At 46.0% G+C, this 19,307-nt stretch overlaps 1 protein-coding gene across 1 annotated transcript in view; it reads right to left on the bottom strand.

The window, feature by feature from the left end:
- CA12 (carbonic anhydrase XII) overlaps nucleotides 1-18,840 on the bottom strand; it is an 82,006-nt gene extending 63,166 nt beyond the window's left edge. Inside the window, exons 1-2 of the mRNA XM_006899629.1 lie at nucleotides 18,756-18,840; nucleotides 8,019-8,039 (exon numbers count right to left, since the gene is read on the bottom strand). Of these exons, the coding sequence (XP_006899691.1) occupies nucleotides 8,019-8,039; nucleotides 18,756-18,840 (106 nt within the window). The remainder of the gene's footprint in view (nucleotides 1-8,018; nucleotides 8,040-18,755) is intronic.
- Nucleotides 18,841-19,307: the final 467 nt, after the last annotated feature.

Consider the following 19,307-nt stretch of genomic DNA (forward strand, 5'->3'; position numbering starts at 1 on the left):
CTGGGGTGAAATGATATCTCATAGTTGTTTTAATTTGCATCTCTCTTAGGGCTAGGGATTTTGAGCATTTCTTTATGTGTTTGTTAGCCATCTGAATGTCGTCTTCGGTGAAGTGAAGACATTATATTTCAAAACCTAATACAATGCTCCATCATTTCTCTATACAGGAAGCCTATGAGCCATTACTTTGTACAACTTTTTCCTTCCACTGTTTTGCCTTTTTGATTGTTGGAAGTAATAATTTCCGCTCCTTTTTGTGCTTCTCCAGCACCTAATGTGGTGTTTATCAGTATTTATGGGACAGATGTATTTTACCGCTTCCTGGATGGCCCCTGGAATTACAGATCTTGATTTTGGAGGTGTTAAACTGGACAGTGTGGGACACAGTATATGTCTACAGCTGTTACCAGCTCTGTTTTGGGCACACGTCTGGCCCCGGGGAGTGTCTGGCTCTGCCTCCTCTGTGAGCAGCAGTGGTACTTTCTCTTCACACTCAGCTTCCCCTCTGGGGAAAGACAGTTCCGAACCAGGGAATTCACCCAAGGTAGCAGCTGGATCCTGCTGAAACATCCTCAGACTCGCTCTTTTCCTCACGGAAAACCAGACTTTCCAGTCCATGCCTCCACAGCCTTCACAGGCCTGCTCTCAATCCTGCCTTAATTTTCAGATTTCATGTTTCTTTTAAGCTGGTTCAAGAGAAAGCCCACAGGCTCCTGTCCGCCTGTGCTGTGATGGGCTGCCAAGGGTTTTCACAGCTTCTGCAGGGGCTGAACCTGCCCTCTGAATATATGGATCTCAATACCAGCAGGAAGCTGAAGAGGCAAGTAGGAGCAGAGCAGAGGCCGGCAGGCCACCGGGCCTGTCACAGCCCGCCAACACCAGAGCTCCATTGCTGCAGGTCAAGGGTGAACGCCAGCTAGGGTGGATGAGGATCACTGCATGGGGTGAGCCTTATGTACCTCAGAGTCCTCAGAGCCCAGCTCCATTAAGACTTGGCCCTGAGACTCAGGTTCCTATGAACACAGTTCCTGGCACCTGGACAAGGAGGCTGAGTTCTCCCAGAGATCTGAACTGCATGGCTGAAGTGGGCACAGTAGGGCACTAGATGCCTTGACTCCAAATGCCAGGAAGGCACCAGGGAGAGAAGTGCTGATCTCACACTGGTCCCAAGGACAGGGCCCTGAAAGAACATACTGGTCTGTGGAGCCCTTAAGGCAAGCGTTTTTAGTTCAAGTCCTCTCTAAAAGGGAAAGGGCCTTTGTGTTCAGAAGACGTAAAGAGAGAGCTTCCTCACTGTGAAAATTCAGACAACTAAGAAAAGCATAGAGAAGCAGATCCTTCTCCAACACAAGAACACATGTTCATTCACTGCTGTAAACCCACAAGGCAGGTTCCACCTTCTTAGCTAATTCCTATGGATTACACCTACACATTGAGAAAACAAAAATCCTCACAACTGGACCAACAGACAACATTATGAGAGACAGAGGAAAGATTAAATTTGCCAAGGATTTCATTTTGTTTGGATCTACAATCAACACCCATGGAAGCTGCAGTCTAGAATCAAGAGGTATTTATTTGGATAAAGCTGCTGACAAGAACATCTTTATAGAAGTTAAAAGAGCAAGTCTGAAAGGGTAAGGATGTCAGTTTAAAGACTAAGGTGCACCTACCCCAAGTCATGGTCCTTTGTGGTGCTTTGTTCTACTGTGTATGGAATTGTTGTGAGTCAGAACTGACTCAATGGGGCCTAACAACATGAGAACAATGTGCCAGTCTTTGTTCTCTCTTGGGAGTTCTTGGTGTCTCCTTTAATTCTTAGGAGGGCAGCCAGCAGTAGGATAAAGTCACCGCTGTTTTTTTAATTGTTTATCTCTCAACAGTTCTTAATTAAACTAGCTTGTTATTCAGAGGCTGCAGATCCCACACAAGGAGAATGCTCCTCATTCTCCCTTGCTGTTGCTGAAGGCTGTGTACTCCTTACTCCCTGGGCCACCTGAGTTCCCTTTAGAAGTTGAAGTCGTGGTTCTCTAAAACAATATATTTGAATTTTGTAAATAAACTAGTGTAAAATTTTAAAACATAACAAAAGAAGAAGTTGGAGTGGTGCAAATTATTAAGCGTTTGGCTACTAATTGAAAAGTCAGAGGTTTGACTTCGCACAGTGGTGCCTTAAAAGGCCTGGTGATCTACTTCCAAAAAATTCAGCCACTGAAAACCCTAAGGGCACAATTCTTCATAAACATGTCCATCCAGTGAGTGACAAGAGACGGACTGACCCAACACAGGGGCCACTGGCTTGGTTTTTTATTCTGGCTCTGAGGCCAGCTGTTCACATCCCAGATCCAGTGAGCTCAGATGATGCTCTCATCTCCTCTAAGGGTAAAGAGCCCCTATGTGAGTTTCATGCCTAGTTCCAAGTATTTGGGAAAGGAATCTGTTCACAGCTCCAGGAAAAGTTCACTCATCACAACTTAACATTCCAGTGGATGCAAGCTAGATGGTAGGAGGAGGTGGGCTCCTGGAGACCTGGGGATCTGAGAATGAGGTTTGTCAGGATGGAGGATTCCATTCTGATCCTCAAAGAAGATTCCTTAAGTCAGTGTATCTGTTGTTGGAGACAGGAAGAGGAGCAGAGAGTGGGCAGCATGGGAATGCAGCATTCAGGTCCTGGTCATACCAAGTCCAGCCCCAGCAGAGAGAAGCTGCAGCTGTTGTCCAGCACCCCAAGACAAGCCACCACCTTCCCAGAGCATCAGGATGGAGGGGTGGGTCTCGGAGGCTGTGACTGAGACAGAGGTGAGGCTCACTCGCCCCTCCAGTTTCTAGAAGACCACGCTTCAGATCTGGGGCTTAAAGCCACCTAAGTAGTCTCCTCTGCCCCATCTCTTTTGCAAGTTCGCCTTACTTGTTCCAGATTCTAGCCAATTGCAATACTGGTTTACTTCTGGACTCACTCACTCTTGAGGAGGACCACACCAGCATCTGAGCCCAGCAATGGTGCACTGTGCCCAGTCTCTACTAACAGGAAGAGCTCTCTAATGGTTAGTTCCACTGTAACAACTCAAATAACAATTCACTGCTGTCTAGTGAAAATTAACTCTTAGCTGACCCTCCAGCAGTTTTTCATGGACTATAAATCACACAGGAGGAAACTGCCCAGCTGCCTTCTGCAGAGGAGCTGGTGGATCCAAACCACATGCCTTTGAGTTAACTCGTTACATGTTAGGCCACCAGGGCTTCCTAGTTCCAACGTATTGTTTTTTGTTGTGTGCCCTTGAGTCAGAACCAACCCATACATAGCCTGACCCTCCAGTGGGTTTTCAGAGGCAGTAAATCACATGAGAGAGCTACAATAGTTCTTTTTTTTTCTTTTTCTCTTGAATACACAGTAGTTTTTATTTGTTTGTTGCCCTACAATCTGTCGGGGTAAAATCAGTCTCCCGGACAGCTGGGATTTTTTAAAGTTTTCTCATCGACAGAGTACAAGTGCAGCAAAGTGCACATCCGTAAATGAACACTGGTGACTTTTCACAAACTGAACACGGCACCCACATCAAGGGCCCGAATGTGATCACACATCCCTCCCACCTCCTGCTAGTCGCTTCACACCCAGGGCACCCACTCTGTGACCTGGAGGAGCAGACTTGTCGGAGCAGGCTGGAGTCGATCCTCAGCTCATTAGACACTGTCTTGCGGCCGCATTTCACTTCCGAGAAGGCAAAATTGCTTGTGCTCAGCAGGGCTGCTATGGGGCTGGCTTTCAGCAGGAGGGATGGTATCTCACATCCTTGTCTCTCTCTTTCTCCCCCTCCCTCCCTCCCTCCCTCCGTCCCTCCCTCCCTCCCTCCCTCCTTTCTCTCCTTTCTCCCTCTCTCTGTCTCTCTCTTTCTCCAAGTATCCTTTCTCTCTCTCCCTGTCTCTCTCTTTCTCTCTCTCTCTCCCCCTCCCTCCCTCTGACTCTCTCCTTTCTCTCTCTCCCCCCCTTTCCCTCTTTCCATCTCTCTTCTCAAAGAAGCCATCTAAAGCCCAGCAGCCATTCTTCAAGCTTCAGCACAGGAGAGGGCTGGTCCCATCTTGACAATCCAATGATCTTCTTCTCTCTGGCGTGGGGGGGCACCATCCTTGAGGGCAGCCTGGTGACTCAGTGATGGGGGCTGGGATGGAGCCTAGAGATCCCTTCCAACATACTTCTAGAAATCCTACCATGTGTTCCCTCCAGCAGGAAGCCCCGGAGCAGAATGACTCAGCACTGTCTACGTGCACAGAAGCTGAGTTTTGCAACCTGGGAAAACCAGCATGTGGTGTGCGGTTGCACATGTCCTGTTCAGGGAAACAGCCCCTCAACTCCTGCAACCGCAGCACTATGCCAGGTACCCGCTACCAGCCAGAACCTGTTTGCCTGCTTAGCTGTCCTCTCCCACTTCTTGTCACTTAGGCATGACTCCACATCACATGCACTCATTTCATTAATAGAAAACCAAATCTGCCTTTGTGCTTACCCCACACATGCCATGCCTCATTAGCCCCTGCCCTGTGCTTCCTCAGCAGAGAGCTGCTCCAACTGTGCATGCTAAGAACAGAGGGCTGGCTAGAGTCAGTGGCTGGGACAAAGTGCTTCTAGAATGGTCTACATGATTCAACAGAATTCCCTGAGGAGCATCACACCATGGCTATGAAGCAGCAGGAATTTCCTCCCACACCTTCTTGGCACAATGTCTCTCTCCTCTCTAGAACCATCTCCTTCTTCCCAGGGGGATTTTAACAAAGAAGGAGGAAGTTCTGCAGAGGCATAATTTATGTTTCCATGGTACCTAAAGGTGTGTGTGTGTTGGGGCTGGGGGGGATGGTTTACAGGACAACACAAAAGATACAAGTTACCCTTGACTCTTGGGCTAGAAATATCTGGAGAATCATCCACTGGTTGTCTGAGTGAACACAAAAGAAGTCATTTGGTGAGCTCTGGTGGCCTAGTGGTAGGAAACTGCACTGCAATCCCAGAGGTGTGCGGTTCAAATCCACCAGATGCTCTGCTGAAGAAGGAGGAACTATCGCCTCCTGTGCCAGTCAGATCCAATTTGACGGTACGCACATACAAAGAATAAATAAATAAATAAAAATTATCTAAAAAAAAAAGATGTCGTTTGGGCTAAAATTATAGAATTTTCAAGTCTCTCTCCCAGGTCCAGGGTAAGGCCCAGGAATCTGCATTTTTAGAAAGCATTCCAGGTGATTCTGGTATGAGAGACCAGAGCCATAGGTTACATATTTTGGACATGTTATCAAGAAGGGCCTTCCCCTGGAGAAAGCCATCATGATTGCTAAATTTGGAAGGGCAGTGAAAAAGAAATATTCTCAAGGAGATGAATCTACACAGTGGCTGCAGCAATGGGCCGAAGTGGAGCAGCGACTGCATGGAAAGCGGCAGCTCCAGCCAGGGTTCCATGCCGTTTTACTCATGCTCACGGAGTCAGAACCGATTCAGCAGCACCAGTAACAACCACAGGTTTAAAAATAATTATCTAGTGACACCCCTCCCTCAGCTTGAAGGACTCAAATGGTTTGTTCAAGATGCTACAGAATAATATCCTAAACCCAAGGTCAGCCGCTTTCTATGCCTGTCACAGTTCCCATCACCTCGCAGGCATGGAGCCCACCTCAGGGCCCTGTGACCCAGGATTCTGCCCACACTTACTTTGTCAGGTCAGCCTGCCCTTTCTTTTCCTCTGACTTCATTCACCGTAAATTAGACCTTACAACATACAATTTATTTTCTTCAAAACCCTCCTAGCCTCATTTCTATCCTTTCACCTCCAATGCCTGCCACAGTGTTACTTGTTCTCATCTGATTCCCTTTACAACCCTAAAGGACAGAATAGAACTGCCCTGAAGGCTTGTGAAGGCTGTAATCTTTACAGGGGTGTCCTGAGGGCCCCGTGGGGGCACAGTGGTTAATCACTTTGCTGCAAATCAAAAGCCTGGTGGTTGGAACTCACCAGCTGATCCAAAGGACAAAAAAGATGAGGTTGTTTGCTTCTGTAGAGATTTTACAACTTTGTGAACCCTATGGGACAGTTCTCCTCTATTCTAGAGGATTGCTATAAGTCAAATCGATTCAACAGCAATTCCCCCACCCCACCCCCATCATCTTTATGGAAGTGAAAGGTCCCACATTTCTCCATGGAGTGGCAGTGATTCAAACTGCCAACGTTTTAGTTAGCAGCTTAGTATTGCCTTCTTTGTCACTAGGGTTCCTCACTATTCCTAAAACACAGATACACTTCCTGTCCTGCCCCTTCCTCTACCAGACAGTGTGAAACGCTTAGCCTGACCCTCCATGCTTCCCCTGTGGGAACCAACGCATAGACCTATTGAGCCCAGTACCAACACCAAAACCCACTTGCCATAGAATCAGTTTCAACTCACGGTGACACATTTGTGCAAAATAAAACTGCGTGCCACAGAGCTTCCAAGGCTGTGACTTTCTGCGCAGATATTCAGGCCTTTCTTTTGAGGCACCACAAGGTGGGCTTTTGACTTTCCCCATCCATAAACGGACACAACTCTTTGCACAACCCAGAGCCCATTATCTGACCTAGCCCAATAAAACTTCTCCACATGCTTTCCCTCAAACACCATCTTGCTGCTCAATTGATGCCATTACTGTATTGGTCAACATCACTTCCTCCAGGACTCACTCAATCCTCTCCATCTTCTAAGGCCCAGGTGAAAACCCTCTTCCTCCAGGAAGCCTTCCTTGACTGTCCAGCCCTTCTTTCATCCTCCTCTGAACAATCAGAGCACTGAGCCATTTATTATCTTTATTTTTACCTACAATACTCTACTTAAATGGTGAACTACTTTAAATAACACCCAGATACACACCATAGCCTATCCTTCTAATTACCTATCCACTTAGCAATGTGCCTTGCATGTAATAACCTCATAGGGATGTAATTAATAGTAATAATGAAGCAATGCAATACAAGAGCTCACGGAACCTTAGCCTCTAGGTGGCTGCTTGGTTAGTCGGGTGATTTTTTTATGCTTCTGGGCCAGCGGGCATCCAAAGGCTAACTCTGGCCAAGCTAGGACAGCTCCTTCTGTGGCCTCTGCTTCCACTGTAGTAACCAACTTCCAAAGCGCATCAGCGTGCCACAGCCACCACGTGCCAAGGTTTGCATTTCTGAGCTGCATCTCTGCTGCGAACGCCTCTAGCAATGAAGTCAGGTCTCTACTTCCTGAACTCATCTTTCCAATCTACCGTGTGCATCTTCCATGAATGACCCTAAAAGGCATTATTAGCATTCCAGCGCTTGCCAGCAGCCCCAGGCTCTTAGCCTCTGCTCCTGTTCTAGCCAATGACCAGCTTTCCAGTTGATTGCAACACCCCAGCTAAGTCCATCTCCATATGGTGTCTTGGAGACCTGACCAAATCAGTAAGGTGATGATGAACATAGTTCTTAAATTAGTTCCACAAAAACCTCATCATGGTCTTGATTCTCCTTTCTCTTCATTAAAGACAGGGAGGGACTGGTCATCATCATTGGCCCCAGCAATTGTTCACAAACGGAGTGAAAAGAAATTCATTCTAGACATGCTGACAGCTTAAAATATAAAGTCTGAATCAAATTCTCAAAAGGGAGTCTTTTATTTTATTCTTTACTGCGTGATAAAAGTACTAGGGGAGAGAGAACCTCTTTCCGATCAAGGTTACCTGGGAGGTACTTGAACACCTTCACGCAGTAAACGTGTTAGAAATTCTTACAGGACCCAGAGACACTAGACACTATGATTCATAAATTCAAGTGCAGAGCAGGTGTGACTACTTGGAGAAAAGAGCTGTGTACAGCCTGTGCCTCCTACAAGGATGGGGGCTAAAAAGACTCATTTTTAGTGAGTCATACTCTCTTTTTAACAATGGAAGAGCCCCTTTCCCCCAGCCCCTAAAATAACTTCCATTTTAGCCTCCTCTACATGCTGCCAACCCCACAAAAACTATAGAAAGATTTACTTACCAACATAACTCCACTTGGATCCTGCAAAGAACAAAATAAAGCAAGTAAGTATAATCAGATTTGAATGACTTTGAGAAGCAACTCCAGATTTAATAGTGAAATGAGTGAGATTGTGAAGGAGATAATGATACAGCCCACCGATGTCCAGCTGGTTCTGACTCGTGGCACCCCCAATCAGCTTCCACGACTGTAAATCTTTATGGGAGGAGATTGCCCACGTCTCTGAGGAGTAGGCTCGTGGATTGGCGGAGTACAACATATGTCACACTGCCACCAGGGCTCCTTGGAAAGGAGGGAGATGCCCAGAAACAAAGACCTTTTCTGAGTCTGTGTCAGTAAAACTGCTTCTTGGTGCAACTGTGATACAGAGGGAAGCTTAAGGCAGCAGTATTCGCTCAGGGGCTGGTGGGAAGTGCGTTCACTCAGCGACTAATGGGCCAGAGAGGGGACTTTGCCTCCCAGACTAGTACCTGAATAGGGAATAAATTCACATGGCTCAAAACTGAGAGATTGTCAGAGGGTATATTCAGTGAAAATTCCTCCATCTGGCCTATCTCCCTACTTCCCGTTAGAGAAGCTACTTACTTGTATCTTTTTATTGTGAACCCATTTATGGTATAAGAAGCACTGGTAGGTGTGTGGGTAAAAGTATTTGGTTGCTAACCATAAGGTTGGTGGTTTGAACCCACCCACCGTTCCACGGGAGAACAAAATCATCTGCTCCTATAAAGATGTATGGTCTTGGAAACCCTAAGGGGCAGTTTTCCTCTGTCCTGCAGGGTCATATGAGTCAGATTCCATTTGGAAGTGGGTGGGTTTCACGGTATAAATGTAAACACATACACGAACGTACTTACATATTCTACTTTTCACACAATTGTTAGCACACTAAAAATGCTGTTCTGCATCTTGCTCTTATCCACTAGACAATGTATCCTAAAGAACAGCTCAAGCCAGTTCACAGAAGTGGGAAAATTAATCCCAAAGGGAAAGTTTCTTTGAGGCAATTGTCATCCTTTTCTGAGTCAGTCTTCCAGGGAAAGAGAGTGTGGGTGACATTCAGCCAGGGATACAATGGAAATCACCTATGCCTCTCCCTCCACCCCTGTCCTATAGAAAAGTCCTTAGTTCCTACATCAAAAACATATTTATAACAAGTCATCCAGAGCTGTGCTCTTCTAACCCTGCCTGCTCACCTCTAACCCTGCCTGCCCACCTCTGTCTTTGTTTCCAAAGGGGATCTTCAGTTGAGCTCATCCTTCTATGAGTCCAGGGCACAAGTTTAAGGAGAGGGTCACTCCACTCTTACTTTCTCCCAGAAGCCTTGGCTTCAAGAGTCTCCTTTCTCAGGGATCAGTTAGCAATGACAAGGTCTGATGCAATCCGACTGTTTAACTGGGTGATCCAACTCAAGCCAATGCTAAAAAATTATTTAGTGTCCTTTTCTCATCCAGCTGGTCTAATCTCATTTTCAAGGACTCCTGGTGGTGTAGTTCATAAGCTGCATGTATGCTATGAAAGGCTGACCGTTTGAATCTAACATTAGCTACTTGAGAGTAAAAAAAAAAAGAGAGACAGTATCTTCCTGTAAAGATTTACAGCCCCAGAAACCCAGTGGAGGGTTGCTATGGATTTGATGGCTATAGTGTTATTAAGCACTCAGTTATTAACCAAGAGGTGGCAGGTTCAACCCCATTTACCAGCACTCAGAAGAAGGGCTCGGCGATTTGTTTCCTGTACAGATTGCAGGCAAGAAAACCCAGTGGGGCCATTCTTCTCGGCCACATGGGTTACCAAGAGTCAGAAATGACTTGATGGTACCCTACGACCATCAACTCATTTTACTGCTGTTGTTCTAATTTCTTTGTCTCTTTTTAATTTTGTTTTTCATTTTTAAATTTAATTGCTACAATTACACCTGTCCGTGATTTTAGTGAAAGAGAGGCAGAACCTCAACAAGATGGACTGACGCAGTGACCACAACATAGGTGTGGCATGACGGGGAAGGTGAGGATGGTGCAGGATGGGGGACATTTAGATCTAATGTTCATAGGCTCACTGTGAGACCTACACAACTAGACGGCACCTAACAGCACCAACAATATGACCTACAAAGCTTTTCCTAATGAATAAACAAACAGCAATCCTTTGATACCATTTGCCTCTTTGCCTAAGGAAACCCAGAAGTCCATTGGTGGTGCGGAAGTTAAAGTATTTGGCTGCTAACCAGGTCAGTAGTTTGAACCCACTAGCGGTTCCTCAGGAAAAAGGCTTGACAATCCACTTTTGTAAAGGTCACAACTTTGGGATCCCTATGAGTTGGAATTGATTCAATGATGAGTGTGTGTGTGTGTGTGTGTGTGTGTGTGTGTGTGTGTGTGTAACGGCTTGAAACCTTTTAAAAGTATTCTTTGGTGTTGTCTCCATTCTCTATAAAGCATGCTTGCATTACTCTTTATTGATATTCAGATATAGGCATTATTTATGGGGATCACACTCTGGAAGAGGGGTGTTGAGGTCTTTCTCACATAGCTGGCCCCCATCACCTCGTTTATCAGTGAGGTGATGAGAGCCTCCCGGGGTGTGGAGATCTGCCCATGATCATGAGGTTGCTTGGAGGGTCAAAGTACAGTCTCACTGCTGTTGCCTGAGCTCAGGGAGTCTTTGCACAACCCTCTAAGTCTCTGAGAGAAATGGTGTTTCCAACAGCCTGCAGTCCCTGATGAGTCCTACTTAGCTTTTCCTCAGAAAAACATCGATAAGCCCAGACACACATGGTTTCATGTGCCATTTAAGAGGTCCACAGGTGGCCTGATAACGTGCTCTCCACCTTGAGTATTAAAACCCCCAAATTACCCTCCTCTGAAATAGCAGTGGGGTGGAGATGGCAGAGCCATGGAGAAACCAACTTCTGTGTGGCCTTCAGGTCTGCTCCCGGCCCTTTTGTACAAATAGCAGTGAAAAGGAACAAAGATGAAGGGAACTAAGAAATAAAAATACTGTCTTGGAACCAAGCTACCCAAGATGTCAAATTCCTCAATACTTCTCTCTACAGTTTTCGTTTGAGCGGTTCACTAACTGAGTATAATCGTGGCTTCCAGAAACGTGAAGTTGGGGCATTGCCACTTAGCACAGCACTTAGAGCCCCAAACCAGACCAAATGTGTTGTCATTGAGTCAATTTTGACCAAGGTCGTTATGTAGGACAGAGCAGAACTGCCCCAAAGGGTTTCTAAAGCTGTGATCTTTACAGAGCAGACTGGTGGGTTCGAACCATTGTACTTTTGGTTAACAGCCAAATGCTTTACCCATTGTGCCATCAGGGCACCCTCAGCTCATAGCAACCCAGTAGGACTAAGCAGAATGGCTGCACAGGGTTTCTAAGGCTGTGATCTTCTTAGGGAGCTTTGGTGGCTTAGTAAGGAGTTGTTATTAACCCAAAGAAAAGTGATTCAAATCCACCAGCTACTCCATAGAAAGAAAGATGAGAAATCCTCTCCTGCACAATTTACAGTCTCTGAAAATCCATCCAGAGGGTCAGCTATGAGTCGGTTCTACTCCACAGCATTTAACAAAACAATCTTTATTGAGGCAGATTGCCACATCTTTTCCTTATGGAGTAGTTGATAGGTTCGAACCACAGATCATTCTGTTGCCTTCAAGTGCTTTAATCACTGCACCACAGATTGTTTTTGTTAGGTGCTGTCGAGTTGACTATAACGCATAGCAACCCTATAAACAATGCATCTAAACCCTGTCCTATCCTGTGCCATCCTCATCCTCTCTGATATACCATCCTCATCCTCTCTGATACACCATCCTCATCCTCTCTGATATACCATCCTCATCCTCTCTGATGTACTCCAGTCCATTGTGACAGTCACTGTATCAATCCATCTCATTGAGGGTCTTCCTCTCTTTCACTGACCTTCTATCTTTCCTAACATGATGCCCTTCTCCAAGGACCAGCCCCTCCTAATAAAATGTCCAAAATATGTGACATGAAGTTTCACCATCTTTGCCTCTAAGGAGCACCCAAGTTGCACTGTCTCAGGACGTACTTGTTTGTTCCTTTGGCAGCCTATGTAATATTCACCATTCTTATCCAACACCACAACGGAAAGCCATCGATTTTTCTTCTATCATCTTTAGTCATTGTCCAAATTTCAGATGCATAACAAGTAACTGAAAGCCCATGGTTTGAATCAGATGCACCTTAGTCTTTAAACTACTAAAATTGCTCCTTAATATCTTAGAGAGGTCATTGATTGACAGCAGATTTACCCAAAGCAGTATGTCTTCTATTTCATTATTACTGTGCCAGGGGGTTGATTGTAGATATAAGCAATATGAAACAGTTGGCAACTTCAGTCTTTCAATCTATCATAATGTTCCCTATTGGTCCAGTGGTAAAGATTTTTGTCATCTTGATGTTGATATATAATGCATATTGAAGTCTTTGTTCTTCTGCAGCAAGCATTTCAAATCCTCTCTGCTTTCAGTAAGCAAGGTTGTGTCATCTGCATAATATAAGCTGGTGATGAGTCTTCTTCTATCTTGATGCCACACCTTCTCCATAAAGTCCAGCTTCTTGAATTATTTGTTCAGCATACAAATTGAATGTACGGAGAAAGGATACTGTCCTGACACATTCCTTTCTTGATTTTAAACCAAGCAATGTTCCCTTGCTCTGTTCAGATAACAGCTTCTTGGTGTAGGTATAGATTTTGCATGAGTATAATTAAGTGTTCTGGGATTCTTATTCTTCGCAATGGTGGTCATAGTTTGTTATGATCCATATACTCAAATCCATTGCATAGTCAATAAAGCATAAATAAATAGCTTTCTAGTATTCTCTGCTTTCAGCCAAGATCCATCTGACTCAGCAAAGATGTCTCTGGTACCTGTGGCCTCTTGTAAATACGGCTTGAATATCTGGCAGTTGCCAATGTACTTTTCTGGCCATTTTTGAATGATCTTCAGTATGATTTTACTCACATGTGATATTAATTATATTGTTCCATAACTTCCAGACTGTGCTAGGTAGCCTTTTTGGAAATGGGTATTATTAAATAAGGATCGTCTCCACTCAGGAAGAGTAGCTGTCTTCCAAATTTCTTAGCACAGACTGATGAGCACATCCATTTGATGAGCGCATCTATTTGTTAAAACACTTCAGTTGATATTCCATCAATTCCTGGAGCCTTATTTCCCCCACCCCCACCCCAATGCCTTTAATGCAACTTGAATGTCCTCCTTAATTTCCTTTGGTCCTGATCATATGCTACTTCCTGAAATGGTTCTGTGTTAGCCAATCCTTTTTGGTACAGTCACTTAGTGACACAAGAGGATGCTTAAAGTGCAGATGTCAAATTTCACAACTAGCAGGAAGTACATCCTTACTTCTTCCCTGTAATGCACAGGCCACTCGGGTGGTCCCAGTGGCCACCAAGGCAACACCTCCTGGCTTGAGCCATCCTTCTGTGGACCAAAGTTTTATTGTCTATCCCAAAACCCATCCAGAGCCTTAATATACGATGTCTTCTGCCCTCTCTCCCAAAGCTTTTCAAATGAGATTTTCTCTATTATTGCAGCCCTCGCCCTGGACGAGGCATCACATAACACTCCATAAGGCTCAAACGCATGTACTCTCTGAACATCTGGGCACATAAAGGAGCTCTGATAGAACAGTCAGTAGAAAGTTGTGCTGACAGCCAGAAGGCTGTGTGTCCCCAGGAGTCCATATTCACCAGCTACTCTGAGGGAGGAAAATGGGCAGGCTCCTCACATCAAGATTTATAGCTTCTCAAACAACAAAAGCTGGTGAGGTTGTGGAGAAACTGGAACCCTTATTCACTGTTGATGGAGGTGTAAAATAGTGCAACCACTGTAGAAGACGGTATGGCACTTTCTCAAAAAGTTGCAAATAGAGATACCATTTGACCCAGCAATTCCACCACTGGTGATATATCCCCAAAAGACCATAACTGACATCCAAGCAGATGTATGCACACCCATGTTTATCGCGGCTTTGCTCACAATAGCAAGGAGCTGAAAACAACCCAGGTGCCCATCAACAAACGAATGGATAGAGAAGCTGTGGTATATTCACACAATGGAATACTATGCTGCATTGAAAAACAAGGAACTCATGCAATATTATTCAAAATGGGTGAGCCTGGAGGACATTATGCTGAGTGAAATATCTCAGTCACAAAGGGACAAATGCTACACGATGCCACTGCTGTAAAATGGGACTGATATCAGGGTTGAGGTTAGACTGAGAAAAACTGGATAAATTGTGTATATGGCACTGAAACAGATAGAGAATAATTTAAAAGCAATGTATGATAGAGTATTATGGTTATCACAAGAGTCCACAATTAAGGTTGCATAGTGGAATGTACTTGGGGTGGTGGTGAGGGTGTGGGAGGATTATGTACCAGGGAGGGAGTTTTTCTTTTACTTTTCAAAGAAAGGAGCGAACTGGAGCCGGGGGGAGGGCTGGGCAGGGAGATAAGTGCAGCAATGAATGAATGGAAATCCAAAATCTCTGTAAATATTCATTAAAATTATGAAAATAAAATTTAAAAAAATTTATAGTTTCTGAAACCTGACGGAGCTGGAGGCTCACCATGAGTCAGAATCGGCTCCACAGCAGTAAGTGAGGGAGTGGGACATAAGGCTCTGGATTTGTTTCTGAGAAGAAGCAGCAACCAGAGTCAGCATTGCTGACAAAGCCTACAACAGCTTTCTCAAAGCTGACAAGTCCACCAGCAGCTCCATGAGAGAAGTCTCCGCCCATGTGGTTGGCAGTCTCTGAAAACTCACTGAAGGGTCATCTATGAGTTGGTTCCAACTCAACAGCATTGAGTTCTAAGGGATTCTGCCACCCTCCTCCCAGATCATGGTCTTCAAGACCTGCTGTTCTGCATACAAATAGCAGTGCCCAGAAGGTCAGGTGGTGGAGGGGTGGGGAGAATGAGCCCTGTAAAATGAAGTGACATGCTCACACTCTGAGTCAGAAGGGTTCAATATCCTCTGCTTAGAATGGACCACAGGAAGCCTTTCAGGCTCATAGTTATTGAGAAATGGTACCTCCTGGTTTGCAGCCTCTATTTTAGAAGCAAGAGTCTCAAGAGAATTAAACTGACCCCACTGTCAGTCCAGGCCAGTCAGGTCAGTGACCCTGAGGCTGCATCTCCTGAACTTCTGCAGGGGGCAGCCCCTTCCAGAATAGGAACTGTTCTCTTCTCATTTACTCTATCAGGAGAACTGGGTGGCTAAGTCCAAAGCTTGTTAGAACATGCAGCTCCAGTGCACACTGGGCAGAGAAAAATGTCCTGGGAGTTTGCTGAGGAAGTAGATTTTACAAAGATCTAGGTCAGGGGTTTGGGAAACTGCCTGTTTCCTGTCCTGATGCTCGAAGCTTCCCGAAGTACTAGTCATCCCACACTAGGCTCAGGTAAAGCAAGCTCTGCCAAATTCGTTACATGCCTTCCCAAACAACCACGGCAACTCAGACTTCCAAGGATGTCTCCAGAAGACCAGTGATTTCACCTCATTTTGCTCCCTCTTTCCCTGACTCCAGAGTCTTTTCTTGAATACTCACCTTACCACACTTTGGCCCCACTTCTCAGCCTGACCCTGCTCCACCCCAACCTCAGGTTAATACAGACATTCTACACTTCAGTGATTCCTGCTTTGACCTTGTCCCTTGGGGTGGTTACAAAGCCGAGAGACTGGACTAACTGAAATACAAGCTCGCTTCTTTTCATCGTGCTGTGCGATAGTGCACTTTTTTAACACTTTGAAGGTTTGTGGCGACCTTGCTTTGAGCAAGTCTCTAGGTGTCGTTTTCCACTAGCACGTTCTCACTTTGTGTCTGTGTCACATATCGGTAATCTTCACAGTACTTCAAACCTTTTCATAAAGCTACTTCACACTTAGTAGACTATAGTATAGTGCAAAGACAACTTTTATATGTAGTAGGAAACCAGTCATGTGACCACTTTTATTGCAATCTATTGGTTTATTGCAGTGGCCTGAACCCACAATGTCTCTGAGGTATGCCAATAACAGAGTGGAAAGTATGTTCTTAGAAGGTAGGAGTAGACAGGCTGGTGGTGTAGGTTACAGTGGACTTATTGTCTCCCTCCCCCACCTCCCACAACTATCCCTAGAAGCTTTCCTCCTTCCTTAATATAGAGGATTAGAAAGGGGTGGGGGGCCAAAGGAGAAGGAAAGGAAACAGGAGTCAGCGTAGGAAGAAAGGAGATGGGTTAGGAAGAGAGGTAGAGAAAGGGGGCAAGAAATGAAGATGAAGGGAGGGAAGAAGGGGAAGGCATTGAAGACAAGGGGGAGGAGGAGGAAGAGCAGAGGAAGAAGAGTTACTGAGGACTGAGGGGAAGGAAAGGAGGGAGAGCAGAGGAGGAAAAGGAGGTACTGAAGACAGGGAGGAGGGAGAGAAGGGAGAATGGAGGTGGGGGAGGAACTGAGGACAGGGAGGAGGGAGGGGAGGTACTGAGGGCAGGGAGGAGAGGAAGGAGGGAGAGAGGAGGAGGGAAGGGAGATACTGAGGGCAGGGGCAGAGGAGGGAGGGGTAGTACTGAGGACAGGGGAGGAGGGAGGGGAGGGAGGGGAGGAACTGAGAACAGGGGAGGAAGAGGGAGGGGAGGTTCTGAGGATGGAGGAGGAGGGAAAGTGGAGGAAAGAGTGATGGTATGAGGACAGGGAGGAGGAGGAAGGAGACCAAAAAAGGGAGAGAAGGACACTGGGGACAAAGGAGGAGGAGGGAGAGGTGAGGGTGGAGGGAGGAAAAGGGGAAGAGGAACATGGGAGAGATGGGAGGATACTGAGAACAGGGGAGGAGGAGGAAGGAGGGAAGGGTACTAGGGGCAGGGGAGGTGGAGAGCAGGAGGAGGGAGGGGAGAATAGGGAGAAAAGAGTAGAAGGAGGAGGAGGAGGAGGAGGGAGAAGAGGAGTAGAGAGGGATGAAAGGATATTGATAGAACAGAGAGCAAAGGTAGATTTGTGGAAAAATTAAGCTGAAGAAACAGAATGGAGGAGATCCAGCCCCAGAGGGTTTTTAATAAAGGGGGTCAACCAATGGCAACTTGTCTCTTTAATCTTGGCACAGATTCTGGGAACTAAAATGCAGATTTCTGGTGAAACCAGGGTCCTAGAACAGTTTCTGGAGGAGAGAGACATGCGTGTCAAAGTTTGCCATTTTAGAAATAAACTTCAACTTTGTTTAAAAGGGATATAAGATTAGGTATTATTGTCATGACAGGAATCCAGAACGAAGGCTGTATAGTGGAGTGGACTTGGGGTGAGGGACTGTAAAACAATGAAAGAATTTTTCTTTTACTTTTCAAAGAGAAGAGTGAAGTGGGGGATGTTGGCAGGGAGAAAAGTGCAACAATGAATGAATGGAAATCCAAAGTCTTTGTAAACTTTCATTAAAATTAATTTTTTAAAAAGTACAATTTTTTTAAAAAATAATTTTAAAAATGAACTTCAACTTTCATAGGACTCTCCTTTCATCTATATTCTATTTCTTCTGATTCAGATGAGGGTGATAAAATCAAGCACATGGTGCCAGCTAGTGGATTAGAATTTAATTAGGAACAATCTCAAAGCCACTCACAGCTGGTTGCAAACTCCTGCTGCCCTTTCACAAAGACCTCGCAGAGAGAAAGGAGGCTCAGGGCTTTTATCATACCACTACTGTCCAGCAGGGAGAATTGATTTTTCAGCCATTACAGTCACTTTTGATTCCTCTATTAATGTTTCAGCCTAACCTGGGGCCAGGAATCAATCCACAAATGCTAAAACTTCATAACCTTCCTCCCACACCCTTAGATGTCTTTATAACTTTGGGCAAACTCTATCAAGGACAAGAGTCACCAGCTATTACTCAGTAAGTTTCCGCAAGAATCACCATTTATCCCTGCGCTGTCCTCCCCAAATGTGCTAACCCAGCTTTAGAAAAGGCAAAAGCTTTGTTTCTGTCTCTGCCAGAGATTAACTAGCCTGACCCTTGGCCAGTCACCGTAACTCCCTGCCCCAACCTGAACCCACAGCTCGGATCCACTCCCACTCCTCGATCTCCACACCCTTCACCCACTTCTCACCCAACTCAACACCCTCAGCCTCTGGTGCTTGAGGTTAAGGGCATTAATTACACGCAGAAATAAGGGGTGTGTGCGCGCCCAAGCACACGTACGTTCAGAGCCGCGGAGTCTTGATGAAGAAAAACAATGATTAAGGATGAGAGGCATCATCCTTCTGATTTGGAGGTAAAATTTAATGGTATAAGGTCTCACCCCTAAAGAAAAGCTGTCACCACTGTCTGTGGTTCTGTGAACTGTGTCTAGTGCCAATCGGTTCTCTCTAACGCGCACGTGGATCTGAGGCACACTATTTTAAATCCAGATTCCTTTTCTCCTCGCTGTTGACCAAGTTCCTTCCCTAGCCACCTCCTCCAGAGCAGAAGGTACTCCGAAAACTCCCGAAAGAAATTCAACCCCAAACCCGGACTTCATTCACACCATTAGAAGGACGTGCATTCCAAAGTGAGTCGCAGCATCCTTTCTGAAAACTGTGATATCTGATTGTATGCATCTTCTTCCACACTTCTTGGAATCATTTTAGTTAGTCTGTCAAGAGTCCCGCAGGAAACCTAAGTGTGGCTGCGCTCTGGGACTCTTAGAAAAGAAAGAGATACAAACTTTACCATTGAGAGAGGCTGGACTGGAAGGCTGTTCCTTTAAGATCACAAGCAGCAGGACAGTGGCTGCGTGCAGGCTGCTCTGGGGCATCTTTAGAAAACCTGCCAGGCAGCGCCTGCTGCCCTGTGGCTCCCGCTCTTTCCGACTCTGGGGTCGTGCAGCTCTCCGGGCGGCAGGGCGCGCACCTGGACCTCGTGGGGCGCACACCAGGATCGTGTGCTCGCTGCCTGGCGCCAAAGCGAGCACGTCCGCTCTTTGGGCTCCAGCTCCAGCTACCCCGGGGCTGGTTTTTATGGAGAGTCTCAGCCCCAAACAAATGATGTCATCATGGGGGGGGGGAGCAGAGAGTGAGGGGAGAACGCCCTGCCTCCTGAAGGGCTGGCGCCCTGGTTCTAGGTGAGTTGTAGTCCTGACTCAGCGAATGCGCCGCACTCTGGGTGGGAGCAGCAGGTAGACCCAGATCAGACATGCTGGACTCAGCCCTACAGCTCCGGTGACCTTGTCCTTGTTTGTCACTCCTGCTACTCATTAGCCCCCCAGCAGAGCACAATGCCATT

The sequence above is a fragment of the Elephantulus edwardii genome, unplaced genomic scaffold (genome assembly GCF_000299155.1).
Source record: "Elephantulus edwardii isolate Elephantulus edwardi_28Jun2011 unplaced genomic scaffold, EleEdw1.0 scaffold00263, whole genome shotgun sequence".
Classification (NCBI taxonomy): Eukaryota; Metazoa; Chordata; class Mammalia; order Macroscelidea; family Macroscelididae; genus Elephantulus; species Elephantulus edwardii.